Source organism: Anser cygnoides, chromosome 24 (genome assembly GCF_040182565.1).
Source record: "Anser cygnoides isolate HZ-2024a breed goose chromosome 24, Taihu_goose_T2T_genome, whole genome shotgun sequence".
Lineage (NCBI taxonomy): Eukaryota > Metazoa > Chordata > Aves > Anseriformes > Anatidae > Anser > Anser cygnoides.
The window spans coordinates 1866232-1882787 of NC_089896.1; the positions used below are offsets into that span (position 1 = coordinate 1866232).

Genomic DNA, 16556 nt, shown 5'->3' on the forward strand with positions numbered 1-16556 from the left:
ACAGATGGCCACGCAGCCAGCCCGGCTTTTTCGGGGGGAACATGAGTTAGCCGCGGGGGCAGCTCTGCTATAAATCATTCAGGATACGAGCACGCGCCATGCCAGCAGAAGTGATCTTTCCAGCACCGACCCGGCCGGGCGCCGTCTGCCAAAGCATCAGCTGATGCGACGTGCCTGACTGCGGGGCAGCCAGGGAGTCAAGGTCAAGAGCACGCCGGGTCCTGGTGCGGGACGGGAGCAGCCCGAAGGCAGGCTGGGCTGGGGGGGGCTCAGGGGCCAAACCCCCGCACCCGGCCCTGTCCTGCCCTGCCAGGTCGGGATTGGGGCGAGCAGCGCTGGACGCGGCCCGGTTGCAGCAAAGCGCAGGGGCGTGGGGCGGCTGCCCCCAGCGAGCTCTGAGCCCTCCCGCTGCGTTAGCTGCTGCGTGGCGCGATGGCACGCTCCCAGCGCCCGCTCTCACTTCCCTCAGAGCCCGAGGCCAGTGATTCAGCCACCCCCTTCTAAATTTCAAACACCCGCCCCCAGGAAGGGATGACTTGCGCCCTCCAGGCTCCCTCTGAGGTCACCAAGGTGGAGCAAGTGGCTGCAGAGCACGGCGGGGCTGCCCCAGCCCTCCGGGCCACCTTCCCCTGGCCCCCAGCTCCAGTTACGAGACCGATACCGCAGTCACTCCTCCAGGTCATTACCAAAAGGCACCGTGAGCCCCACCACCTGCTCCACCGGGCTTCTTGGGGGGGGGAATCACGTCCTCACAGCCACCCCCAGGGAAGCTCCGCAGGCTCTCAACCTCCTCTTAACGCAAGTCACGTCCCCTCTGATGCAGGCGGCACTCAGCTTGGAGGCTGCCCTTTCATCCACTGCTCAAGATGAAGTGTGGGGCGTACAAAAGGAAAAAAAAAAAAAACAGTACAAAGTACAACTGGAGATTTGAGAGATTTATTTTCCATCCTTCACAAAGGCAGCAAATACACCACAGTTAATGTTTACTTAAAATATCTCCACTCACCAATTTGCTTCTTACTCTCCCGCTCTCAATATTTACAGACAAAATGAACGCGGCAGGGGGAGGGTTTGTGTAGCAAAGCCAAATCACGAATCAACCCCCTGCAGGCAGGGTTACCGACGCCTTGAGCTGGGAAAGGGGCAAGTGCAGAGACAGCGGGGCCCTTTCGGAGCTGCTCCGCAGCGACGGCGTCGGTCGGGGCTGCGATGGGTCCCCGCGGCTGCTCTGAGCCAGCAGCACGTGTGCGTGCTGCAGGGCTGGGAGCGCGGCCAGGCAGCGCGGCTCCACCTTGTGCAGGCAACGGGCTCGGGGCTGATGTCACACGGGCTCGGGGCGGCCGCCTGAGGCTGTGCAGGGAGCCCGGCAGCAGCTCACCCCGCCAGGCAGGAGGCTACAGGGCAGGAGAGCTGCTGCTGAACGGGTGCAATCAGCCTGTTTGGGCAGGTACGGCCACTGGCCTCGGTGGGAGAAAATGGCAGCCCGCGTCTAAGGTGATAGGAAAGCTTACAGCAACATCAACAACTTCAGCAGCACGGGCTCAGTGTTACTTTTGGAAGAAGGAATCTCCTCGACTTGGCGTGAGAAGCACACCCATTCAGTCCTGCTTGCTCCCAACAGTATATCCCAGGGATTCACAATACCGGTGCCCTGTCCGCCCGGTCACTCCTTGGTCTTCTTCTTATGCTTCTTTTTCTTCTTCTTCTGAGCCTTGCTGGTCTTCCCCGAGTGCTTGGCCCTCTTGCTGGCTGGCTGAGCCCCGTCGCTGTCCGAGTCAGAGCTGTCCGAGTCAGACTCGGAGGACTGCTTACTCTTGTGCTTCTTTTTCTTCTTCTTCTCCTGCGGAACGAAGCAGAACAAAGCCTTGCACGTGGGAAAACCATCACCTGCGCTCACCAGGGCGCCGAGCCACGTGCCGTCATGAGAGCCCGAAAAGCTGTGGCAGAGCCGAGCCTGCTCTGACGCAGGACGACGCACGCAGCCTCTGCCCTGGCTGACCTGGACGTAAGCACCCGTGGGAGCCCACAGCTGCAGCGGGCGCCGCACGGCAGAGGTGGGGTTCCCAAAACGCCAACCCCAACCTGAGCACTGCTGGTCAAACCGCAAGGAGGACGCCCTTGCCATCCCTCCGGAGTCAGGGCGCGCTCCGTTATTTAAGGCTGCTCCTTTTTATAGAGGCTGGCAGGATGAGGCCCTTTGCCAATGACATGGTTTCTAACGCGGCCAGCTGGAAGCGAGCGCTGTCCCTGCTCCCCCACGGCCTGCCAGGAAATGGGCGCTAATGCACTAACAGCACACCCTTCTCCTCGCTGCAAAGCCCAAGCACAGCTGAAAACCCAAGAAACACCTGCTGAAACACCAGAGGAACAGTCCAGAAACCTTAAACCACCGCCGTTACACCTGGGATCCTCTGAGAGAGGGCAGGGACTGCTCCGCAGGGCCCTTCAGCCTGAGAGCAGCCACGGACGGCTGCATCCCACGCCAGCCCTCCCGCCCCCAGGGCACGAAACCGCTTTTTCCAAACACCCAGTTTCCCTCGGCCCTCCCTAGAGGAGGGCCGGGATGAGGAAAGTGCTCTTTAGCAAGCACCCCCTTTGCACAATCTCAAAACAAGTTGCACCCATCCACGTTGGGGCAGGGGTCGGGGCATCAGCGAGCCCCCAGGCTGCGTTTCTGTGAAGCCCGGAAGCAAAAGCTGCACGGAGCTGGAGAGACCTACCAGTGCGCGCAGGAAGAGAACACGTGGCGCTGGAAGAAACCTTGTGCAGAGCTCTGAAAGGGATCTGAGCTCTCGATTTTGAGGCATCTCGCAATGCCACCAAGCAGAGATCACTCTGAAATCAGTACTGCAGCCTGCCACCTCCTGAAAGCTCACCAGGCAGAGAACCCCAAGGCAGACAGACATTAACACCACAGGATGGCTATTTATATCTACGTGATTAGACAGCAGTACCGAGGGGGGGAGGACCTGCTCCAGCTGCACAGAGAGCACGCACGCAGCCCGGGCACCAGCCCTGCCCTGCCCGCTGCTCCACCGCCCTGCAGCCGGCACCAGCAGAAACCGAACGGTCCCGGCACCAGCGGGGAGGAGAAGCATGGGGGCACCGCCGTGAACGCCGCCTGCTGCACGACACCAGGCCTGAGCAGGAGACATCGGCTCTCTCATCCCGGCAGAGGGAGGTGCACCCATTTCCAGGAGGCTGCATTCAGCGGGGAAACAAATTGCTCAGAAGGCGGCAGCTGGCACGGCCTGCTTTTGGGCATCGACCAGCAAACGTCCAGAGCTGATGACAGTTCAACTCGCCTTTCCATTCCCCTGCACAGCCACAACACTGGCACGTAAACCAGCTCCTGGAGCAAGAGGGAAGTCTTTTTCAGGTATATTTCAGGAAGATGGTTTGAAAAATGTGATCATCTTGAAAAAGAGAGGTGTTTTCTCTAACATCCCTTGATTCAGGGAAATAAACTACAGCAGCACGCAGCTGAGCGTGGCCACGATGCAGTATTTTGGAAAGCGAACCGAGTCTGCCAAGAGCCGTAAAGGTTCCAGCAATACCGGCCTCCAGTAAGGATCCGCTCATTTCTTCCACAGTCACGTCAGCATTGAACAGAAGCCCTCCCCGGCAGATGGGTACAACAAATTATTATTACAGCTCAAGGACGTAAAAAGGACACGAAGAAAGAAGCAAACGAGGGTCTCATGGAGCAGAGAGGGGCCAGCGCCTGCGATGGGCGGCCTGCGATGGGCGTAGCCAGCCGTGCAGCCAGGCCCGAGTGACACACGTAGCTGTACCAGATAAGGGATGTTTCCCAGCTGTAGTCCTGCTCCTTTCCCCGTACGCACACTTTACCTTTACTCCGTGAAGGTTATTTAGGCTTCCGTCACCCCGCCTCAGCTCACGAGCGCTGCGCTCCCCACGCATGGGCCCCCGAGGAACGGCCTCCCCTGGAAGCACCGAAAGGCGGCGTGGGTTTGTATAAACACAGCTGGAGTCAGAGCGAGCTCGTGGGAACAGCCTCACCACGGAGCGTGAGCGAGGAGCCACGGCCAGAGCTGGGCACTGCCTCCGGAAGGCTGAGCTGTCAGCAGCAGCGGCGAGTCTGCTGAGGCTCTGCCGGCAGGTGGGAAAAGCCCAGGGCACTCGCTTTGGTGCGGTTCTGGACCAGGAGAAGGAGCCTTGGTAAGCCGGACAATAAGCCCCATTCCCCCCTCACCACCTCTAATTTACAGAGGCCAAACGATGCCGTTTTGGGAGCACAGCGCTGCTGGGGAGACGGAGAGCTGTCAGGCAGTCCCAAACACAACACCCTCGGCCTTTGTCATATAAAACACGTTTCACATTCCGCTGTGGAAAGGAGTGTAACGGGAGAGGCCTGGAGCCCCCAAGCCACCAGCTCTGCTGCTTTTCTTTGCCAAGTGTTCCCAGTGACTTCAAGGTCATCCTGGGGCTCGCAGAGTGTTACTGGAAGAGGCTTGCTGTAAACCACCCCGCCTTGGCGGGGCCGATGGGGCCATTTCATGAGGAAACCAAAAGCGGCAGCGAGCCCAAAGGCCCGGTTGTGCAAGGCCCAGGACGACAGGCGGAACGAGTCCTCCGGGAGGCCTCCCCCTCGGCCAGCCGCTCCGTGCGGCCCCAGCCAACCCAGCAGAAAGCCGAGGGAGAGGGCAGGAACGCACGGTAAGGCGAATGGAACAGCAGCGACCAGTCCCAGACACCTGCACAAAGCCGGAGTGACTCACGTGGGGAAGCGTTTCCACCTGCTCCAACATAGCCAGGCACCGAGCTGGGCGCGGAAGGGCTGAACCCGGCGCCGACGCCGGTCCTGTGCTCGTCCTGAGTCACCGCACCTCCCTCAGGTGCCTACGGCGCTGCCCAAGGCTTGCTACACACCCACCCCACCCAGGGGAAAACATCCACCTCAGCCGAAAACTGGAAACCATTCACCTGAAGACAACTTGCTTCACGGGAGGAAGGCTGAGAAAGGCGCCGAGTGCTCCCTCACCCCCATGCTGCAAGCTCAGAAACGGCTGCCAGGAGCAGCTGCTGAGCTCAGCACAAAAAGCGAGGCGAAGACGGGGACCAAATCCCCTGCGATGACCTGTACATCCTGACTCCGCTGCGGCTGCTGCCGCCTTGCAGGTGCTCAGGCAGCTCGCCGAGGCAGGTGAGAAGGTCAGAGCCAAGCCCACGCTGGATTTAGGGCTGCTCTTATGGGGTATTCCTCTCGGTTGCTGGTAGCCCTCCAGTGCCACACCACAAAGGACGAGCCGTTTTAAGGCTGCTCGGGGAAAAAAGTGCCTCAACGCAGAGAGCACCGAGAAGGCTGGGTTCTCCCCCTCCTCCCCATGAGACATTTCTTCCATTAGCTGCAGCCACTTCCAGGCAAGAGCAGTTTCCACATGCAGATTAATTTACTGGCTTACAGGAAGGCAGAGGTCTGTATGCGTTCCGTTTAAAACCAACACGCTCTCCTATTACAGTGGCACCCAAGCGGCCCGGCTGAAGGCATCAATTCAGCACGGGCTGCACGGCACAGCACCACCTGCACGCCATCAGTCGAGGACAAAGGAGGAAGAGAGCCGGTGCCTTATTTAATATCGAGCAGAACGACTCTTTCAGGGAGACGGACTAGCAAAGACAAGGCATGGCGTGGAGCTGGACGTTGAGCAGAGTTCCTCCGGGACCCAGGGAAGAGAGCAGAGGCTGCGCTGAGCACGCACCTGGCAGAATTCGGGCAGGTGTCAGTTTCTGGAGCCCCACAACAGCGTTACGATAACTGATGTCCAAGGTCCGACAGCCTGCTTTTCTGTGGGACAAAAAGCAAGCTCACTGCCAAGTTCCCTACCCACACGGCAAGGGGAGAAGCAGAGCCCTACCATCATCTTCTAAGGGCTGGGAAGAGTTAAGTCTTCCAGGGAAAAGGAGGCAGCAAGGAGAATTTTCTCAAGCTTCTGCAGTCTGTGCACGTGGTGAGAAAGTCCGAGCAGACCTCAGGCTAACGGAGCGTCATTCCAGAGCTTGGGAAACTTTCTCAGCATGTGAAGGCTGAAGATAAGACAGGATGTCACATCAGTCCCTTCAGGACTAGGGGGAGCGGCGCACACGTGGATGTTTTGGGGATGCTTTTCAGCCAAAACACTCACACCAACGCAGGAGAAGACGTTAGGCTACCGACTTCTCGAAGCGCTGGCATCCCAGCACCCAGGGGCTGGCACCAGCCGCCTTCCTGCGCCTGCCGGGCGGTCACACAGCTCACCGGGAAACGCCGGCGTGGAGGCGGGAGCCCTGCTCCGGGTTCTACCTCAGTGCCAAAGTGCAAGCCCAAATTCTGCCTTCAGCACCAGCAAAGCCTCCCCGCGCCCAGCGCTGGGGACAGGTCTCCGGGAGGGGTTGCTGCTGATGGATGAAGCCAGGCTCAGCTCGGTTCTCAGGCGCACCCAGCCACTCCCCCAGCACTGCAAACACCGCATGTGGGTGAACACCCTGAGAGAGTTCTGCCCAGGCAGACTCCAAATGGAAAGAAAATAAATTAAAAAAGCGACGCTCACAGAGGGACAGAGGAGCACGAAGACCGTTACGCTTCTTTGTAGGTCCTGCTCAACTTGGTTAACAACTACAATTCTACCAAAACAGAGCATGATCTGTTTTGGAATCCCTCAGATACAAGAGCTGTGCTGAGAGCTGAGCCTCAGCCCGACAACGCCTGCCTATTGCTGCAGGTGTTTTGAAGCAGCCCCTACCAAGAGGGCCCACGCCAGCCCAGCGGGCTGCTTCCCGGCCTTTGTAAGGAAAGGTGCTCAGGGCTGCGTTCTAGGAATGTTACAACAGCTCATTCCTTCTAGAAGTATTCGATTTTGAGATAAGAGGGGAGTGCCCAGAACTCTCCAAGAAGTTATTTTTCACTAGCTCTTTGCAGGGTTATGGTTTCATTTAGAGACTTCACGTCTGTCCTTGTGAAAAAAGAATAAATTTCCAGATATACGTCCACCTGCATCTCCACAGAGATGCCAGTATTCCTTCTAGGTTTACTCAAAAACAAAAAACAGCAACAAAAAAAATCCACCTCTCAGTTTAATGACAAAAAAGATGAATTATGTAAATGAATTATGAATTATTCCATTCCAGCTTGAATTAATCTGATAAGAATCCAGGCTATGGCCACTAGATAAATACAGCAAAGGTCAGAGACAGACAAGGACGTTAAAGAGCAAAGCGTATCGTGTGAAGAGTGAGCACGACTCTGCCGTGCCCTAAGGAACTAGCGAAGCAAGTACTAGCTACAGGTGAGGACGGATTAAGACTGGATGAGCCGCAGGTCACTGAACAAACACTTCTTGAGGTGTGGCTTTAAGTGGGGGAAAAAAACCATGTGCAAGATTTCATGGGAATCTTTCACAATCTTTTCACGGCAGAAAGAGCAGCAGAGGCTGCTGACAAGCTGTCGCAGGTCGCGTTTACCACGCAACTCCGACGACCATCCCAAAGCTACAGCGGGGCCAGGTTCATCGATGCCTCTGAGCAGACGGGGCGTTTTCTGCGAGAGCCAAGTGAGAGGCGCCACTGCTAGCGCTGAAGCAGCAGCTCTTTTCTCAGAGGACAGGAGAGAAGGATCGGAAGGATTTGTTTTTTCTCAGCACGCCTCCCCTCCTACGCAGGCTCAGCACGGGCACGCTGCCGTGTTCCCATAGGAGCTCCTTCACCCGGTGACCCATGGAGTAAAAGCGAAAGGGACGCAGCAACGCGCCTGCACAGCTGTCAAAGGCTCCTCGGATGCTCTCGGTACTTCCGCACAGCGCTGTGGCAGCAGCAGCTCGGCCTCTGCTGCCAGCCCCTGCCTTTGCTCTGACTACGGGAGGCAGGACAGCGCTCTCACGTGCCCAGAACTAACGTGGTCACCTGTAAGGAGAGAGATTTGTGCCCGCTGTTGTGCCAGGAACTGTTCCAGCTGTCCCTCGGGGGTTCAGGCAGGAGAAAAGCAGAGAACTGAAGAACTTTGTATCTCCACTGTAGCATGGAAGAGATTCCACTGGTACAAAAACTCTCAGCGGGCCTTAAAGATCATTTCCCCGGGAGTCCTACAAACTGATGAGAGCAGCAAAGCGGAGCTCTCCAAACAGGAGGGATCCAACGCCAGCGCTGGGCAGCCACACAGTGACTGGGCTTAAGCTACCAATGATGGTGACGGCAAACAGAACAGGGAGAGCGAGGACCTCGGAGCATCCCCCTGAGGAGAGGGGAGAGCACCCAGGAACTGCAAGGACACATCAAATCAAAGGCTCAGAAAATGCTGATAACGAACAGCCAAAAGCATTGGTGCTGTTATTATGACACTAAACAGATCCTTGGTAGATAGGAAGCTATCTTCTCATTAAAAAATAACTGCTACATCTATGTTACAAACCTCACATGGGAAGGGGTCAGCGAGGCAATTGTCGCTAGGTAGATCCTATCCTGTGCAAACCCTCTCGGCGCTCTGGGCAAGCAGGGAAGCACACAGCGGCTCCCAGACAAGATCACAGCAGGCACCCGAGACAACAAGGGAGCTATTCCTTTCAGGATCCCACATCCTGCCTCCAGAAAGCTCACAAGTTTTGTTTTCCAGCGCTGGAAAACATCTGAAAACGTTTGATCTCCTCCTTGAGGAGGGAGGAGATCAAAGGAAGAAGCAACATGTAAGGGAAGGCTGTTAATCCACAGCTGAAACAAACCAGTAACAAATTTAGGACAGTGACCCACATATCCTGTAGTGTCAGTAGGGCAAGACTCCACAGGGAATCCCTGCCCCGGTGGGCAGGCACCGATACAACAAAGCACTATCTGTGCACCTCCCAGTACAGCTTTTCCCTGTGCCATTTAAATAGCAGTTACACTGCAAGGCAGAGTGAGCCATGACCAGACAAACCATCACCGCTCCTAGAGGGAGGAGAACCCGAGGCAGGAGAAGCCAGCCCTGCGGAGGCGTTACCAGCACACCATGGCGGGACAGAAACCAACCTCTGGAGCCCAGAGAGGTCAGGGTCAGGGCCAGGCTGGGGTCTGAGGGCGAGCTCAGTTCAATTGCCTGCTTCTGAGATCGGAACAGAAAGAAAAACGTGTGTTCTACATTGCAGGGCAACAACACTCCGCAGACAAGTCCGAGGCATTCTTGGATGAAAGCCTACGTAGCAGGGACACAAAGAACAGGGACAAAGCAGGGACACACCAGCTACTCCCCTCTCAAATAAGACTGTACTGAAGTGCCGGAAACCAAATGGTCAATGAAAACCACGACTGGAAGTCGTGATCTGACTGCTGCCATCAAAACACATTGACTCCCCCTTTCCCTGTCGCCAGCATTTACACTATCCCCCACCAGCACAGCAAGCCTATGAGAACTAAGCCCTCAGAAGTTTGTTCTTGCCAGGGAATTACTAGCACAGTCCTTGTGAAAAGGAAAGTGCCACTCCTGCTGGCAGAACGCACGGAAGACCAGCTAAGGCTGCACCACATCTCACTACCTCTGCCAAAGTTTTCCCCTCCTTCAGCCTCACCTGTTTCTAAATGTTGGAAATCCCACCGCCTTTCCTGGCTGCTGCCCCTCTCCAGGAAAGCGGACAGGGCACAGAGCTGAGGGAGGAAAGAAAATTGAAAAGCTCTGGAAGTGTAACTGAGAGCAGGACTCAAGCTGCGAAGGACGCCAACAAAATGGTTTTCTTGCTGAAGTCTCTAAGCGGAGCGCTCACTTCTGTATAATGAGACAGGGCACCAGGCACTCCTGTTTGGCATTCGGGTCTCCCCTCTTTTTTTTTTTAAGCATTAAAATCAACAGGCTCTGAAGCCAGAGTTCAAACACACTCAGAGACACAAAACGTAGGAGTTCTCTTATCCCTGGAACTTTATAGCTTTATGGCCTGGGAATGGAGCAGGCTCCCTGTGCAAACACAAGCCCTGATTTTAGCCCGGCACACGCAGACAAGCCCAGTTCACGTCACACAGCCTGGGTCAGGATACGCGCTGCAGCAAGGCGGCAGCAGGTGTTTGGTTCTGATTAAAGAAAGTTGATACAATAAGAGCAAAGAGACAGAAGAGGGCTATTGACAAGAACCACAGAAATTCAGGAAACCCACACAAGCTCTACTGAGCCTCACGAACACAAGGGGGAAAAAAAATCTCCTCTCCCTGTAAAGAAACTCTTTTGAAAGCTGATTATTATTATACATATATAATAGCACAAAGCCATCTTAGGGACGGTTTGACAAGAATAAAAGGAGGAAGCGTAAGAATTACTATTAGAGCCTGTAGAAGAGGTTCCTGGTTTGCTACAGCACATGCACAGACCTGAGCCACTTTCTGAGCCCAGAACTGCCCGCTCATAACTGCATTGCTGTGGTAAATCACAGATGTACCTCAACAGAACAATCCGGCCCACTATTGCAGGTCAGCAGCAGGGCACCTCATACCTTTTTCCTTTTCTTTGAAGAATCATCAGTCAAGCTGCTCTTTTTGCGTCTTTCACATTCTGCTGCTGTCACCTCCTCTTCCTCCTCTTCTGGAATCAGGCTATATTTGGTTCCTCCAGGCTGCATGAAACACTCCTTGGCAAAGTGACCTGGAAAACAGCGTTTGAAGCTGCAAGCCCTCCTCCCACACGCTTTTTTTGTGCGGCTGCATTTCAGACACCCGAAGCGCCAACAACCACCTTATTACTCATCACCTTACAAGAATCCACACTGTATGGTTATTGTCCAAGCATTTGTACAACTTTAACATGCCCTAATTAAACAAGGCAGGAGAGCAAGTGCAACACACATCGCTCTGGAAAGATTCACCAGGCAAAGCTAAGACACTTCTCTGAGCCAGGAAATCTGGGTGAGGGCTTGAGCAGAACGCTAAAGCACACGGGGAAGGGAGTCAGCTGCTGGGACAGACATCCAGCAGGTGAGATGAAAGCCACAAACACCTAAGAAGTCAGCTCACTCTAGTTCTGCCCTTTTTACTCAAGGCTTCAAAGCTGATCTACTAATAGTGGTGGCAGAAACTGCCGATAGACAGCATCTGCCTGCCTGTTCTGAGCAGGCGTCATTAAAAAGCAGACTGGAAATATGCAGAATCTAGTTCAAAGTTTCAGGGTTTCTTTAAAATGGTACTTTAAAGGCAGTTATCTACCACTGCACAGAACCATGCTGCTGTTTAACAACTGCCTTGATAAACCTTCACCAAAATAGCATCAGCTCCAGCTTAACCACTCACTCTATGATAAGTAGGGTGCAGCAAAAGCTCCACATATAAAAGACTACCTTACACCTCAGCGACTTGCAAAAGCACCACCTAAGTCAGCTTCTCATTCCTGTACTAGGCAAAATACAAAAATCTTACCTGGTAAAAATGCTTAATTTGAGCTCTAAGACAGCTGCTCACAAGCTTGCTGATTAGTTGGGAACACAATGTAAAGTCCTTTCCACGGACTTTCTTACCACCGTTACATGGTTTGGTGAAGGCACACGTTTATTTCTTAACATGCAGAACTGGAACGAAGCCTCGGCTACGAGAGGCTTTAACACAGGAAGAAGGACCTGTGCTCAGCAGAACTGTTCCTTACAGAAAGGCCAGGGACACAACTTTAAGAAACAAATCTTTTTAAAGGAGTTTAGCCAAGTCTTTCCTGTGCATAACAAGTGATAAAAAACGTAGCTCTCCTCTAAGAGAGGCACTTCAAAGCAAAATTCAGTCCTTATGTGGCAAGACAAAAGAACAAAACCCTACGAAAACATACCTTTGCAGCCACATTTCTTGCACACAGTGTTCAAGACAGCTTCAAGCGTGATCTTCTGACTAGTGTAGTCCCTGAACATGCGTTTTTTCCTCTCATCCTGACTGGAAAGAGAAGGAAAGTTCCACTTTCAATCCGCCCTCGCTTCAGTCCTGCAGATTTATACAGACACAATCTAAAGACTTTCCCCCCTCCAAATGTTGCTCTACGAGCACCACTAAGCTAAATCGAAGAATGAAGCCAACCATTACATTAGTAATGTAATGTAAATAACATATACATTAGTATAAACCACATCAGTAGCAGCATGTTACACCGTCATCTGCTGCAGCTCTGCCAGCCTCTAAGCAGCACAACCAAGGGAGTTCCTTTCCTCAGCCCTCCTCCCAGCCAGGGCATCCCCCAGGGGCTCGGGAAGAACCCCCTCACCCTCCAAGGGAGGGAGGACACAGAGGATAAGTATGGCAGGAGGGCTGGGAATGAAGGCCAGGGAAAGCTGGTAGCAGCACCCTGCCTGACCCGCTGCGCTGTACTCAGTAGATTTACCTACTCAAGGGCAACATTGTTCGGATCAAGGTCTTTTCCTGTGCCTTGGTTAACAACCTTCATGGAGAGGGAAAGCTTCAGTTTGTCATCCTTCATCTGGAAGATATGGAACAAGAAGAGTAAATGACAACGGTGTTCATTAATACAATCCATCTGGAGGCCTGCAGAGAAGGAATGAAATTGTCAGTTAGTAGCTGAGATATAGACAAGGATACTACATGAAAGTGATTTTGTTCTTTTTATACTATAGATGTATTAACACCGTAGAGTATTCTGATTAACAGCTTCATAAACACAATAAAATCAAATTATAAATCTCTTCAGATTCTGCTTTCTGTATGACCAAACCCGTGCTTGAGAAAAGCGTGCACATTTGGAGGCTTTGCTACAATTCTCAAGTAAATCAACTGCAAGGGAGCTCCCCCAGACTGGCAGTCTGGCTGACTCACATTCTGAAAAACGTAGCTATGTGTGTATATCCATATATATACACACCTCTTTTTCCATATCTATATGAGACTGGAAACGTTCTAAGTACTCGTTTTAGGAGCTAGCATCTTCTGAATCTTAATAAGCCCTTGATCACGACAGCACTGCTTTAGAAGCAAGTGCAAAGGTTGGACGTTTTCCCTTGAAGCCTCTCTCACAACCTCCTGCATTTTCACCAGTGCTGCTATTGAAGGTTTTTGTTTTGTTCATGCGTGAATTCTATGCAGCTATTTGCAGGCAAACAATGAACTTTTCTGTTGTTGTTCACCTCTCCAACATGCTTCTTCCTCTCCAACAGAGGCCAGGAACCCAACAACTGTTCCAGACAGAGAAAACAGCTGTTTGATAGAAATTTAAAAAAACAATATCAAAAAGAAACGTACACTGCAGATGGCTACAAAGGATCTGTAAAGTCTTTCATACATCCGCTCTCTCCTGTAAAGGAGACTAAAGTGTTCTCGACCCTTTTCCCTTACCTCACACAAAATTACGTCCTAGTTTTGTACATCAACCTCATCACCGTTTTTCAAAAAGACCTCCAAGGACACAAAAACCTGTGCAGCTCTGAACTGAATGCTCCCACCATGCTCCTAAGTAGTCGTCTTTCTTTGCTTCCATGGCTCACCAAAGCAAGAGCCTTTAGTCTTTGTTCCAAGTAAGCTTTAAATAGAAGAGACGTGCCTATTCTCACATCTATGTAATAAAGTGCAGTGTTGATTGTACGAAAAAAATACATACATATATTTAATAATGTCTCAAAAAAAAAAAAATCCCTCCTCCTGGGCCTAACTCATTGCCAGTGATGCCCTCCTGGAAAGAACAACAACAAAAAAAATCACATCTTCTAAGAACAGGCCTGTCTCTCAAAACAGTCACTGAACCCTGTTTACTAACTCTTATCTTGGGATTCTCACAAATTGCTCATTTAGCTACCAAATCACACAGCGATGGCTGAGAATGGGTGCACAGAGACAGAAAGGGACGGATTTGTTGCTTGCAGGTCAAAAGCTTTTATGAAGTCCCTTTTCCCGAGCTCCGTTATTGTGAGTCACAGAAATCCAGTGCCCAAAGCCGCACGTGAAGGCAGGCAGAACACAGCCACTGGTAAAAAAATCAACGTGTCGTACCCCTGACAAAGTGACAGTGACAGCCACTGTGCACAGACGTTTGTAGTTTATTGTTCTTGCAGTAAACTTCATCACAATGTGTTTCATCTACACAGCACAAAAGAAGCGAGGATTAACGTTACCTCCTTTCCAATAAGCTTCACCCATACTTTGTCTCCGACATCCACTATCTCCGAGGGCTTATCCACCTGGCAGGAAGACATGTGAGTCTTATGAACAAGGCCTGGTCGCAATTTGGGAGGAAAAAAAAAGAAAATGTAGTTTTGTACCATTAAGAAATAAAAACATAGTAGTGTTTATTTCATCTTCAGCTCACCCTCTTTAATTTCTGCTTCTATGTTTTATGGTGTACAGAAGTAGAGCAATATAACACATCATTTATAAGGCAACACGCATATGTTGAGGGTGCACGCTCAAGAATTTTTTTACTGCTAGAGATGTGTGATCAACGGAGAACAAAGAGGACATTTCACACACCAGCGACACAATGCTGTGCTGGCAGTGTCAGAAGCATTAAAAACCACGGCTGCCCTGATCCCCTGTTGTGCTTGCGAGGTCACGCAGCCAGAACACTTCACGTCCAATCACAAATAACCCACATGGGCCACAGGGTTACGAAAAAAATGATAAATATGGAAGCACCTTGCTGTTTCGGCTCATAATTTAAGGCCTGTCTGCACCTCAAAGCAACTTCCCCCCAGCAGCCACACTTCGGTCCAAAACCTTTTATTAGAACTGGCACTGAAGTAACCGGGCACGTTAGGCCGACAGCAGAGTTATTTGGTTACTTGTGGGCCTCCAGCAAATAACAGAACACCGAGCATAAGCTGCTCCTTTTGTAAAATTAATTTGTTTTACTCTGCAAGCTTCCCACAAGCATGAGCAGAGCTTTAAGACATAAGTCAGAACCGCTGTCTTATTTGAGTTTCATTTCAGTTTTCATTAAACTCATTCAAATTGGCAATTAAAGAAATAAGTGGTACAAACTATGAAGCTGTAGAAATCCTCTAGTGTTTGTCCAACACCACAAAACGATTCTCTAAAATATACCGAAGTTACCAAAAAGCCACATTTAAAGAGCACTGAGTCTTTTCGTTCTTCACACAAACACACCAACTACACTCTAAACACTCAGAACCTCCATTTCTTCCTAATTTAAAAACCCTTTTTCTGAGCTTTTTAGGAAACGACAAGTCTTCATTCTGAAGCTGGCTGTTTGGCTTCTACACATCAACATGAAACCAAGCAGGAATAAAAGAAACAGACCTTGCTTCCTGCAGCCTGGGATTTTTATAAATGCCCCATATTCTGTCACAGACGCCACCTGTGGAGAAAATCAACACAGCATTTAAAGGAAAGCCCTTCCTAAGACACCTCCTTTCTGAGCACAGGTCAGCACATGCACAGAAACCCCAAGTGGTTCCCAGTCTTCCTTTGGTTGGGGCATCAGAGGTTAGAGAGCAGCGCTTGGTAGCTCCAGGGCAGGCAGGCAAGCACAGCAGGTGTCTTACGTGTGTACAACTGTGTGTGTAAACACACAGGAACATACATTTTAAAATAAGAGGCTTGTTTTTTTTTTTAAACGTTATTGTTGTTAGGTGAGGTACAGGAGCAGGAAATATTTCAGAGAAAATTCAGCAGCACCTATGTTTTCTGTGCAACCCAACTTAATTTGCATCACAATTTTACAAACAAGGTAACACGGCCTCCTGGAACGAATAAAGAATTGGGAACCAGCTCCACACCTCACCGTGATTTTCCAAGTCTCAGCCCAGACTGATAAAGTCAAAGCATGACACATACCGAGAACTGGAAAGGGGTCCTGAATCCAGCAACACAGTCAGCCTCTGTTAACAGCAAACTGACTCACAAAAAGCCCATTGCTTTCCTGCCTTTAAGCCTTAAGTTCATTGTAACAGTTATAAGAAAATAACGTAAAGCATTATGCAATTGAAAGTTAATTTCCTATAATTTTTTCTTGGAGAATTAAAATAATTTTCTAATTATGGCAGTGAACTTCTGCGTCACAGATGGAAGGCAAAGGAGTTTCCTTCTACAAAATGCCTTGTTCCGGGCTGAGACCTCAACATACAAAACCACTGACTGTATCGGTGTAATCCCAACCGCACGCTCTGCTACTTAAAGAGATAAAAAAGAACAGCACAGGAAAGGACAGAAATCACCCTCTGAACGCCCCCACGGGACGCCGAAGCACACCACAAGGTGATTTTTCTGTAGAATTAATGCGATAAACACGCAGGAGTGCAAGGGGCAACCTCACGCCGAGGCTCCCCCTAACCTCGGGGCTGACTGAGCACAGAGACGGCCCCAGGACCCCCCCCCCAGGGCCCCCTCAGAGCCCGCGGCACCCCGCACCTCTCCCCGGAAGATGGCGTAGAGCTCGGGCAGCGCCTCCATCCCTCCGTAGCCTCGCGGCTCGCCTCACCGCACGCTCACCCCAACACCAACGGCACCTTAAAGAGAACCAGCTCATCAATTAACTAGCTCGCTCATTAATTAAGGCACGAGAGCGACCCGCACCCCCCGCTTACCGCCCCCGGCCGCCGCCATTTCGCCGCCTCCGCCCCGCCCTCACCCGCCAGGCCCTCCCTTCCACCCAGCCAATCCCTGAGCCCCATACT

At 51.8% G+C, this 16556-nt stretch overlaps 1 protein-coding gene across 3 annotated transcripts; it reads right to left on the reverse strand.

Annotated features, from left to right (window-relative positions):
• Positions 1 to 920: 920 nt before the first annotated feature.
• Positions 921 to 16526, reverse strand: ZCCHC17 (zinc finger CCHC-type containing 17). 3 transcript variants are annotated; one of them, XM_066982388.1, is made up of 9 exons: positions 16467 to 16526; positions 16291 to 16388; positions 15181 to 15238; positions 14037 to 14137; positions 12303 to 12394; positions 11756 to 11856; positions 10443 to 10591; positions 3853 to 3947; positions 1703 to 1840 (listed from the first exon to the last, which is right to left on the reverse strand). In XM_066982388.1, the coding sequence occupies exons 2-8, from the start codon at positions 16330 to 16332 to the stop codon at positions 3894 to 3896; spliced, it is 597 nt and encodes a 198-aa protein (XP_066838489.1). In that variant the 5' UTR covers positions 16333 to 16388; positions 16467 to 16526; the 3' UTR covers positions 1703 to 1840; positions 3853 to 3893. The 3 variants fall into 3 exon arrangements, with proteins under 3 accessions (XP_066838488.1, XP_066838489.1, XP_066838490.1); XM_066982387.1 differs by lacking the exon at positions 3853 to 3947 and having other exon boundaries at positions 921 to 1840; XM_066982389.1 differs by lacking the exons at positions 1703 to 1840; positions 3853 to 3947 and adding an exon at positions 5026 to 7899.
• Positions 16527 to 16556: the final 30 nt, after the last annotated feature.

What these genes read in the sequence shown, in the direction of transcription:
- ZCCHC17 (XM_066982387.1), bottom strand. Translation starts at nt 16,332, where the DNA reads ATGGAGGCGCTGCCCGAGCTCTACGCCATCTTCCGGGGAGAG. An exon ending in CCCAGGCTGCAGGAAGCAAG is followed by an intron (nt 14,138 to 15,180) that starts GTCTGTTTCTTT and finishes AATTGCGACCAG; the next exon opens with GCCTTGTTCATAAGACTCAC. An exon ending in TGAAGCTTATTGGAAAGGAG is followed by an intron (nt 12,395 to 14,036) that starts GTAACGTTAATC and finishes CATATCTTCCAG; the next exon opens with ATGAAGGATGACAAACTGAA.